General features: G+C 35.6%; 1 protein-coding gene across 1 annotated transcript in view; it reads right to left on the bottom strand.

The window, feature by feature from the left end:
• Nucleotides 1–247: 247 nt before the first annotated feature.
• TRPA1 (transient receptor potential cation channel subfamily A member 1) overlaps nucleotides 248–12,077 on the bottom strand; it is a gene marked incomplete at both ends in the record, with an annotated part of 36,234 nt that continues 24,404 nt past the window's right edge. Inside the window, 9 exons of the mRNA XM_082311313.1 lie at nucleotides 248–479; nucleotides 2,324–2,421; nucleotides 2,938–3,048; nucleotides 4,754–4,822; nucleotides 5,816–5,998; nucleotides 6,126–6,255; nucleotides 8,280–8,449; nucleotides 8,660–8,749; nucleotides 11,487–11,634. Coding sequence (XP_082167439.1) covers nucleotides 248–479; nucleotides 2,324–2,421; nucleotides 2,938–3,048; nucleotides 4,754–4,822; nucleotides 5,816–5,998; nucleotides 6,126–6,255; nucleotides 8,280–8,449; nucleotides 8,660–8,749; nucleotides 11,487–11,634 — 1,231 coding nt within the window. The remainder of the gene's footprint in view (nucleotides 480–2,323; nucleotides 2,422–2,937; nucleotides 3,049–4,753; nucleotides 4,823–5,815; nucleotides 5,999–6,125; nucleotides 6,256–8,279; nucleotides 8,450–8,659; nucleotides 8,750–11,486; nucleotides 11,635–12,077) is intronic.

The following is a 12,077-nucleotide window of genomic DNA, read 5'->3' as shown; positions in this document are numbered from 1 at the left end:
AGCAAGGTTGGCATCTGGTGAGTTAGGCACTTTCCTGATTAGCCAGCCGCTTTTAGGATCACAGTTTTGGGTGTAGACATCTTCAGTCTCCTTAAATACTGTCTTGAGCACCTGCATCCCTTTTTCAGATCTGGCCTTTTTTATACTTGAATACATGATGTGTCACATTAACATTATGCACAGACAATAAGAGAAGTGACCCTAAAGTAAAACAAAATTATAATACAACATGATATCATAGCCAGGTCTAGAAGAAGCTATTGTTCTTTTCTGTGCTTGGATTAGGCACATTTGTTTTAACAGCTTTTAACACTGTATCCCATTTACTATTCTTGTGCTCTAACTGCCTTTTCCTAAACTTGTGTTGAAATAAATCATTGCTGTCTTCATCCTCAGCCTCTGACACTATCTCCATTTTTTGGATAATCAATTTAATGAGGTCATGTTGCTTTTCCAACAGTGTTGATATATCTTTGAGCCTAAAAAAACAGAAAAGAAAAAAATATGCATACAGCAGGCTTTGTAATTTGGTTTCAAAGGACATTTTAGTCATTAAAATTACACATGTAAAAGACCTGACAGTCCTCAACTTCACCCTTCTGCTAACAAAGAATATTATCTGGAGTACATTTAATTTTTCAAGCTGTGGTACTTCTCTCCAGGTTTCAGGAAATAGGACTAAAGAACAAATTCCTGGTTCTTGAGAAAAGTAACTTACTATATACTTAAGGTAAGAGAAACCTCACTCTCAAAATAAAATTCTGAACAGTTCTATCAAAAGATTTTCCTATTGACTGAAGTAGTCGGGCAAGAAAAAAGACCCAGATTTGCAACGGCAATTAAGCATCCACAAACATTTAGTGAACTTCAGAACTACTTTAACAGCATATAACAGATACTGATGAGGCACTTACTGATCTCTTTTAAAGTGCTATCCAAAATGCAATTGATGCAAAGAGTTAACATCAGTTAGCATCACGCATACAGAACACAATATCTGTTACCTTTTAAGAAAAAATGAAAGAAATGGCAAATGTGTCTAGAAACTGTCTTCATAAAACTACCAAACAGGCTTTTTGAAAATTCACTTTTCAGAATGCCTAGACTTAAAAAATTACAGCATGAAATATACATTGTGACTGAAAAGGTTCTCTGTGAAGAACAGTTTGGGACTTCTTTAGACATAGTTGCCTTTTTTCTCCACAAGAATTAAAATAATGCAGCAATTAGCTAACAAAGCAAAAAAAAAATCCCACCCCAAATCAAAAACCAAACACATATACACTCAGCACTGATTGCCACTAGCTTCAGTAGGAACAGAACTTTATTTTGAACTCTGACAATAAAAATATACTGGCAACATAGTAAACCAAAGTTTTCAGCCAATATTTTCCGAGCAGTAAATATAAGTTTCCATAGCGAAATGGCAACAAGTTATTCTATTCCAGATAATTTTATAATTTTATAAAATAATAGTTTTCTTCCCTCTTTGTAGGGAGGAAAAAAAAGAAAAGTATGTTCTGTGCTGGTTCCTAATATACGGATTTGAAGAAAGACTTGTTAAATTCCATGGTTTCCATCTGTAGGGTGTGTTCTCACCCCTTCAACTCTTGCTGAGTCCTTCATGCAAAAAAATACTTAATCAGAATCTATGCAGGAAGACAAAAATTTAGTAGATTAAAATAAAAAGGAGAAAGAAAAAAAAGAGAGGAAAAAAGAGCAGGGGAGAGTGAGATATAGTGAGAAAGAATAGATTTTCCTAGCTGTACCTTCATAGAAGGCTTTTCTGAAACCATTCTTACGGATATATTGGTAAGATGAGTAAAAGTAAGTACAGAGAATTCCTTCCGAGGCTTTGGGATACATGATTTGTTCAAAGGAGAACCAGGACACCAATCCATTTTTGGGGAAACAATCTGAAGCAGTTTTACCATCGGACCAGTGGAAAGTCAGTTACAGATTGTGTATATTTGCAAACCAATTGGAATTACATCAATTGTGAGTTTAAAATAACCCTTGAAAACCTCTATACACAAACCTCTCATTCTGAAATGAAAATGCATTTTCCTCATTACTTGAGTTTACTTTAATGAGCAAACAAGCCTGTCCTCTTTCTCTACCATGGGATAAAAATATTTCTTTACCACAGAAGTATTTTGAAGGTAAATACATTACAGAATATAAAATACTAAGTTACCATAGTGAGGGAGCTTACTTAAGGACACTAGATACATCAAATTTTATTTTTTAGGTACAGTATGGAGCATTAGAACACTTTTTGGTTCTACTTATTTTTACAGCAGTAAAATAACACAACGAATACCTGTATTTCTGCTTCAGAACTTCCAGTTCTAATGTTGTATCCGTGCTCTGTGCATCTGTGGTAGAGTCCTCACACCCAAAGCAATACTGGAACACGCTCTAAACAAAACATGGAACCAAACCGAAATCAGATATTATATTCTGGCAATAGATTAAAAATCCCAAATAAGTGAATGGTAACAGTCTCCACAAAGTGTTAAAGTTGAAAAGAGTTTCTGTTATGAAGTTATTTTTTGTATAGTATACGTTTGTTTTGCAAAATTTGTTTAATCAGAAAATTCAGCCTACCAACAACAGCTGAAATGACAAGTAAACAAATAAATGCCAAAAGAGACTAATTCTATTTTCTGTCTGAATAACTTCCGTAGCTTGTCTCTCTTAGTAAAGTCACAGATCACTGAGAATTCAAACACTAATTATATCTGAATAAGTTAGCTTGCACTCAAACTGATTTATCATTTTCACTGAAGACAGTCTAGGTCGAATCACGATTCCACTGATGTCAGTTAACGATTGAGTTTTATTAATGCAATGTTCCTAGCAATCTGTGTACAAAGGAAGTTGATCATATCACATTCTACTAAGAATTCTTCAGTCTAAGATTCACCATCTTACCATAAATCCACAGTATCTTGGCCTGTTGGGATATACAGTGATTGATTCCTGGTCCACCCGACTTAAGAACCAAAACGGTAGCTTCTTCTCTAAGTTGGTGTGAAGATTAACCTGAACATAGTTTTGTATTTAGAATAAGACATATTCTCTTAAAATAAAGACACGTTATCCTGTGACAATAACCATGATGTCATTATATTCAAATCACTATTACTAGTTGTCAAGTCTCACTAATTCTAGATGTCAAGAATATCTATTGTAGCCACAGGTGACCAAATAATAATAGGAAAGAGAGTGATCTTTCTCTCTTTAATTGTACTGTATCCTTTTACTAGATTATGACAGAGTCAGTATAGATTAAGATGCCAGTGGAATGCCCGTGGGAAAAGGAGTTTTCCCTTGGGTAGAACACGTATGTTATATATGAATGAGTGCCTTTTCAGGTGATGCCACCTTTCCAGTCATTCTCAAATTGCTACAGAAATACTGAGCATATGTATCTAAAAGAACAGGATGTACAGTATAAAGTTACATGCTTAATAAAGATTTCATAGTACTGTCTGAAGTTGCAGGACACCATCCTTCCTGAGCATTCCGTTGGCAAAGAAATACCTAAACAGGTGAAATGCACTAACTGCTACAAGAACTGCCCTTATACCTCTGCTTTAGTCATCTGTATCTCTAGCAAAAGAAATATCTCCTGGGAGGAAATGTTACTCTAAAAGAGAATTCTTCAAATACACTTGAACTAAGCAAGTACAGCACACAATTGAAAGTACGGGACTGCCAGAAGTTATTTCTGAGCTGTTCTCGTTTTCGGGCATTCTGTCTGTGCACACCTCTCTTCTTTATGCTCAGCCACTAGGTAGGCTCTGAAACTTTTTAGAAAAAGCGGAGCCAGCAGGGAACATAGGCAAAGCCACTCCCTGCATCAGTGTTACAAATGGTCAGCTCCTCTCACAACACAGACTTTGAGCAGAACTTCAAGGAAGCATGTACACAGACAGTTTCTAAGAACACATTAGGGAGAAGTAATCTTTATTCTTTATTTGATTGATAGGTGTATACTGTGTGTATTTCCACTTGTGAAAGTCAAGCTTGATGTACAGTTCACAAGGAAAAAAAGGTTTTGAAAACTATATGCTAAATTTAGTATTTCTTAAAATTAAAATTTTATGAAGTTGTGCTATTGCCCTAGCCCTGGTATGTAAGCCATAAGGGCTACATTTGCAAAAGCTACTTTGAAAACAGATATCTAAGATGTATATTGTTTTCAAAAGCATGTAGGTTACTAAACTCTTCTGATTTCAACAGAAATTCTGTTAGGTGTCTTTATACATCTTAAGGTAACTAAAACCATTTAGAAATGTGACATTAAGTTCCTTAGTTATTGCATAGTATCTCCTTAGGACACAGACCAGCAGGAGCCTTCCGTATACTGCAATGAGTTTGTTGTCCTTCTGATTTCTGTGTACCTTAACCTTCTTTCCATTGCATCAATTCTCTCCTTAAAAGGCAACTCTCCAATTTCACACATTGCATTTACTCATTTTGAGATTCTGTTGTTGGAATAACTCAGATTCATTGAACTGACTGTTCAAAAGTTCCTTAAAAATGCATTTGCTTATACATTTCCTTGACAATGACTCACATGACTGAAAATGAGATTCAGAATATGATACCCATGTTCACCAAGTCGCTTTACAGAGATGCTAAGATGTTAGTTACAGATGTTGATGATAAATCAGCTAATTACCTGAATGGTGTTCTAAGTATCTACTTCCTATAGTTGGTGCTTCTATGGTATGCTACTTACCTGCATTGCAATCCTCTTGAGTGCAGCATATTTTTGTACTTCAGCTATGTCCCCAACAGCCAAACCAATCTGAAAATACCAAGAAAGATTACATTATCTATTTTTTCATAGTCTGTGATTTCAATTGTATTTCTTATTCACATTTAAATCCAAAATTACTCTAAAGTAAAATTTATTTTGTTTCACTTGAATTTGGAAACATACCCCTTTTGTGCATATTTGGAAAATCCATATCAAGCAATGTAGTACGCTTTTTTAATGCCAACTATCTGTCTACCAGTAAGGTACTAAAGAGCTACTTCAAAGATTTGTCAAGAATAACATCCCTTTTTTTCGATTCTTCATTACTGCTGTTATGTTAAAAAAATTGTTGACCTCTTGATTGAATAGGATCATGGCAGCAATAAATAACTTAAAAAACCTGAATTGTTTGATTTTTATTGCTCAGCTCATATAAAAACCTGATTTCCTAAAATCAGTGGAACATGGCTGAAGATGTATTACATATTTTCTCCCTTTCTCACCATTACCAAGTTTTCTGATTCTTTTTGTTCAGGTCAGGCTCATTAGTTAGTTTTAACACTACTGTTGACTGCTGTTTGTGTGCAACAAAGATCTAGGTTTTGGCTTTTTAAAAAAAATATCATTAGTGCTAGGTTATGATACAGCAAGGGGTTGAACCATTAAGACTATGTCTAGTCTAGAAGGCATGCATTTATCAAAGTACTTCTTAAAATCATTGTTCCCCAATTTTCTTTATCAAGACCTCATAGTAATACCTTGCAGCTCCAATTCAAATTCCATCACAGTTACTACCTAAAGACATACAAGATAACCCTGCAAGAGTTAACTGTGGGAAAATACTCAGAACAGTGAACTGGAGGAAAAATGAGTCCAGGGAAAGGCAGCCTTTTAATATGTTACTGAAAATATCCGTTCATTAAATAATGAACGAATGTCATGAATCAGCACTAAAGGAATTCTGTATGCTAAAACTGTGTATAAACCTGTGCATAAACCTGTGCTTAACCACTTTTGCATATTAATAAGTCATTCACTTACTAGCAAGTTCATAAGAAGGATTGGAATAAGCAAGGTAAATATAATGAGAACTGTGTAACTCAGGAATGGATATGGCAATTCATTGCTTAGTAGTGGATCAAGGAATGCATCATGGTAATTAATGTCTCCCAGCATCATTGCAAATGTCTTCATTACAGAAAGAAGAGGCGTGCTATACGTTTGCTGCAAAAAGAAAAATACCAAAATCAAGAAAAAACCCGAACCGATGAAATTTGTAAATAATCTCTTGAGATTCTTTAGTCAAAAATAATATTTATAATGATAAAATTAACTATGCCATTCAACTAACCTGTGAACCCAAAAGGACAAAGAAACTTAGTCCAAAGGCCAATATCAGGAAAAAGAAAACGACAGCAATCCGAATCAAAGTCCTCAAAATTTCCCAGAACATCACAACATAGATGCCATAGTTTTCAAATCTAGGCAATAAGTAAACAGGAAAGATATGTAAAATTAAATACTGAAGTTAGAGTCCCTTACAGTTATTTATGTAAGGCAATAAGTAATCCTGATTTTCATGTGTGAAAAGAGACATTTTGCCTCTCCGAGACATTCTGAGATGGTACGAACATGTTGTACTTTCACATCCAAAAGAATGCAAGTGGTCTTATTTACAGCAAGCCTAAACTACGTAATCTTATATTTTAATGCACTAGAGAAGTACTTCAAGATATTATTTTTCATGGACAACTTTTACTCTCTCCATAACCACAGACAGTACAATATTGTACAACTATTGCACTCCGAATAATAACATTAGGAAATTATCTCATTTTTTGCTGCTTAGCAACCAGAACAAAGGACAACTGGCACCATCATCCATCTAGCAGCCACATGCCTGATTTAAAAAGATTTTGCTTTTTATGACAGTACGAAGTATGGAAAACAAGCAAACAAAAAACCCACATTGCTCAGGAAGAGAAAGAGTAGCACAATTTTAAGACACCTGTGTTTCCAACAACATCCAGCAAGCCTCTCCCGTTCTTGGCATAAATAAAAACTAGATCTCAGAACATGAATTGTCGTAAAGCGGATTAAACTACTTTTCCCTCCAAACCTGAACGTGGGAATTTATGTCCTCTGCCAGATTCAGGGACCAGATGACTGGTTTATGCTACAACAGTAGCAACTGAGAAAATCCCTCCACAGGATTTTCCCCCTGCAATATTATGTGCAAGGCTGAAAAGATCAAGCTGGAAGTAAAGCAAACCTGATCTTCTATTTATTAGGCATTTCTCAGGCAAAACTCCATTGAAGTCAATGGAGCTACAGGTTCCTTTGAGAAGAGGCAGCCTGAATGAGTTAGGAAAATTATGTGTAAAGTTCTACTGCTATACAAATGAAAAATATGGAGGCCAGGGAAGCATTTGATCTAGCAGAAGAAGGAAGGTTGGGCAATCATGAATTTACTTGTTACTGTTTAGATTAAACCCCCATTTTGCCCACAGCACACAGCAGAGAGGACACGCTCATTTATTAGTCATCTAAGGTCAAGACACATGGAGGACAAGGCTTGCCAGCAGAAGCAGTGCTATAAAGATACTCTCTATGACATTAATTCTGTTTACAAACCTTGTCCTTAAACATCCCAACAAGGGTAAACTGATCCTGAAATTAATCAGCAAATGCAGTGTTTTTCTGTCTGCCAAACCTCATGGGGGTGGTTAGCGCATATATACAATAAGAATCAGAAGAGCATATATGCAGTGTTATCACATACTGTCATCATTTTCTGAACAGCTCCAAATCACAACTTTTTTGCTGATGAGCCACACATCATCTTTGTGCAAGGCAGTCCTGCTCAGGCACAAACATGTTTAATTTATTAGTCTTAAGCACTACACCCACACTATTTTTCCCTCCACCCAGCTCTCCTGCGGTCCATAACTCTTGGACACTATTGTACCAGTGACAGCATTAAGATCATTAATGGCAATAAATAGACCTAATGTCAACTAAAGAAATAATTTCATCCTATAATTCTTTTACAGGACACTACGGTGTAGAAAAGTGGGGCGTGCCATTTAATTTGTAAAATGATAGAATTTACCTTCTCCCAGGTATTACTTATAAAAACAGACTTCCTTTTGCCTCTTGTAATTCATATCCTTTTTTTTTTTTAAGTGAACGCCTGTGCAGTATAATGAAACATGTTTTTAAAAAGACGTATGTGGTGGCTTTGCTTACTTAACATGAAAATACATCCTATTTCTTTAGTTGCCATAACACAGGCTGTGATTCTCTACATGAAAAACACTGAAAATTACCTTACAGTTCATTAGGTTAAAAAATTCCTATGGTCCTAATCTGGAAACTTGTATAGCTTGAAAAAAATAAAAATAAAAAATAGGGCTATCACACTTGATCAGTCACGGTTTAGGATATATAAAATATCTGAAAATATTAGAAGTATTTTATTGTAAAGCATGTAAACAACTTTTACCGTTGAAGGTAAAGCAAGAAGTTCATCCAAGACAAGTATACAGCAATTGCTCCACATTCCCACTGCAAATGAGCTGGTGTATTAATAAATAAAGAAGACACAAAAATTATGCTTGTAGTATAAATTGTCCAGTCCAGTAGATTGGAGTAATCCAACAAATATTTCAATTTCTAGGATTTAAGAGAGACATATACATATTTACAAGCCATGCATCATTAGAGGACTGAATACAAGACACTATTTAAATCCTCTTCTCACTTTTAATCTTATATAAATTGGTATGTCCCTTTTAATTAGGGAAAAATCAGATTTACTTCAATATCACACAAACTGCTATGCAAGCACACTGTCTGATTAATGTTATTTCTCTGTGTATTTACCTGCTGAATGAGCTGAAATATTTCTTTGCAGATTCCCAGTAAACTCATAATTAAAACTAAACACATACACACCCTTGTGAAGTATGAGTTCTGAAACAAAAATCAGAGCACAAAACAAATTAGAAATTATTAAATGAACATTTATTTCAGCTCTACCTACTACATAAACATTATATTGCCAAGTTAAGAAACTTTGTTAGCTTGCTTCAAATAAACTTATTACTATCCAAATTGTGTTTTACAAATATTTATTGTGAAATCCATGTCATGGATCTCGTGTTTAAGTAATTCAAACCACGTATGAAAGTTTGAGCGTTCCCATGATAAATAGTTGCTGTGCAGCTTCCTTATTACTACTACTTGAGTTTGGGAACTGAAAGTGCAGTGTTTATGCCATATTTTCAGTATGTTTTGCCACTGGGTGAACATAAAGACAAATTCTGTTGTCCATAACTTCACTATCATATTGCGGTATCCAGAATGGCAATAGAAGTCTTTGGACAAACGGGAAGTCCTGGCATCCTTATGTGGCTGCTCCCTTTGATGTCTCCCTTTACAACCAGTATAGGCAAAGACAACTTTATTGTGAAAAGCCTTCTTTTGGCATAGATAACAATAGTGAATTTAATCTTTCAACTTGTAGAGCTAATTCCCCACCTGAGGGGTTCATTAACTTATAGGCAGACCACAAATTCATGGCACTCACTTTTCAGTCGTGCTGCAATACACATCAGCATGTCCCTCTTTAACCTGGGTTAAGAGTATAGCACCATGTTCTGTAACACTGTGCTCCCTACAGAGCTGACATTCCCCACTCCATTCCTGTTACTGGGTCATTAGGACACTGTCTCCTCCAGTGCACGACATTTCACATATACTGCTGTTGCTCTAGTCTTTCAGGCAGCACCTTCACGGCTCCTGTTCATTGTACTGCTTCTCCATCAGCTGGCACCATTCCTCATTGAAGGACAGGACTCCCTCTTCTAACTATGCTTCTTCCACCCAGCCTCTGATGATTCAAGGACGTGGGTCAGCCTGAGTCATTCCTCTGTCTGCTGTATGCAGCTCCTGCCATTCTGCTGTCTTCCACTAGGAAGATTAGTTAGTGGGGTGTGAATTCTTCCAGTTCTCCTAGTTCTGGCTTCTGAATCTTTGAGAATCCCGCATGCACTGGGCTGGGTATGTGATTCTCCAGACTTTTTCATATATCCTCATGAACCTTTTATATCCCTTGAGTTTATTTCATATTTCTACTAGCGTATCCTTTTTGAGTTCCTATTTCAGTTTTACGTCTTTTCTCTCCCAAAAGAACTGTAAAATATTTTCTTGCCTCTTTTTTTTTTTCTTGCCAAAATCCTTGGTTTTAGTGATAAAATCACTTACTTGAAATGGATCCTTTGAAAAGTTCACCACACAACAAAACTTGTCTCCCTTAACACCAGTATGTTACTGTTTCAGGGCTAATGACACAGGTATGTCTTGTCAGAATATATGACTTCACGTTGTGGAGCCAGAGCTCTGTGACTCTCCTGCCCTTCACATGGACACAGGAGCGTAACACCATGTATGAGTTGTACTCACAAGTTCAATAAACTGCAGAACTTGCAGTTCCTTCTCTGGAAGTCTAGTACAATGTTCAGGTTAGGGACAACACAGCCTTCTTAAAAGACAGAATACTGCTTAGTTTTAACTGCAGGAAGGAAACACTTACAAAAAGGACATCAACCAGTTGCACCAATGTCCTTCTTTTCTAAAGCCTCATTCTCCTGTAGCCGTGGACCTGGCAAGTCTAACTTCATCAGTTCACTATGATGTCCTAATTATTCCAGTTCCAGCCTCTGAAAAAAAGCTTGAGTTTTGTCTCTTAACAACCCCAAAGTATCTACAGAGGACAGGCTTATCCTGAGACAGGGTTCATCCTTGCTTGCTTTCCTTATGGCCCCAACTAAAGCATCATTTCCATCCAATGCATACCATGAATGAGATCAATATTCATAAATTACTAGAGTAGCCTCACACCTATCACACCTGTGACTGAGAGACAAACATTCAAAAGTCAGTATGATGCATATGTACTTTGCTACCTAATAAAGTTTTTCATTTTGAGATATGATAATTCAAAAATGGGGGTATATCATTCACATTTTAGCACAACACAATTTTTTCTTTTTTTCTTCTTTTAAATTTATTTACAGGGATTATAGGCAACATCCAATACACTTAAAAACCTTTCCCAGAGTTTTCCATCCATATGTGACTGAATTATGCTGTTAGGTTTTTCACTACTGTTGTACATGAGATACCTATATACAGACTAGCAAAAATTGTTCTGTCTTAGCCTCATAGTTTATAAGGCTAGTGCCTGAAAGGGAAAGTAATACATAATATGGGCAAAGAAAGATGTATTTGAATATTCAAAAGCACTTTGTTATTGACTACTCTTTCTATGTCAAATTTTAAATGTGCAATATCCAGTTATTTTGGTTGAAAATTAAAAGGACATAGAAAGCTAAAGAATCCACTGTTTTCTGTCTTTTCATAATTAAATGCACATTAATCTTTTTTCTTCAACATTAAAGAAATATCCACTTCAGGAAAGAAACTGAAGTAACTATGTACCAGAAGTAAAACTTTCAGAAAAGGTTAAAAACAAGAAATGAGAACTGAAAATTATCTACAGAAGTTGCTGCTGAATGTTTAAAAATATACATCAATTCTACTCCTTAGAGTTGCTAAATCATAAATAATTCTAGAAAAAAAATAAATAATCATACCGTTTTGCTATGAAAATCCTAAACATATTGTAACCAGTAAGAAAATTTAGTACCTCATATTCTAATGGTCTTGCTTCATAGATCTCTGTTCCATTCAAAGGTCTTCCTGGCTGTATGTGAGTGACCAGAAGAGTCAGTGGGATGAGACCGAGAGAATATATGCCTAAATTCATCAGATGTGCTCGAAACCCATAGGCCATCCTTGAAAGTAAGAATGTTAAAGTTACAACACTTTACAAATTTAGAAGAGCATGCATCCAAATGTAACAGCCAACAATGTTTTCAAGATGAGGAAATAAACATTTCTTAAAACGTCCCTTTGCGATGAATGTGTTCATCAAGCTTTATGTGGACAAAACTGTATTGGCCATTCTGAAATACTGTTCCTTTACTTTTTAACTCGGCAATCCTATTATATACTTTTGCAATAAAGTGGAAGCAAAGATAGTGGTTGTCTTTGCTGTAACTATCAAAGAATCATTACTAAATGCTAAGCTACATTTTAGATGATAATCATCAGCATATTCTAAATACGCTTATGAGAGGTTATGTGGAAAAGAGATTTGCTTCAGTCAACACTATAAATATTTACATCTTAGTAAACAACTCTCAAGCACAATAGCCTTCATCCTGACGTGCAATAT

This window comes from Platalea leucorodia, assembly GCF_965183815.1.
Source record: "Platalea leucorodia genome assembly, chromosome: 1".
Classification (NCBI taxonomy): domain Eukaryota; kingdom Metazoa; phylum Chordata; class Aves; order Pelecaniformes; family Threskiornithidae; genus Platalea; species Platalea leucorodia.
This window is presented reverse-complemented; position numbering and strand designations above follow the sequence as displayed.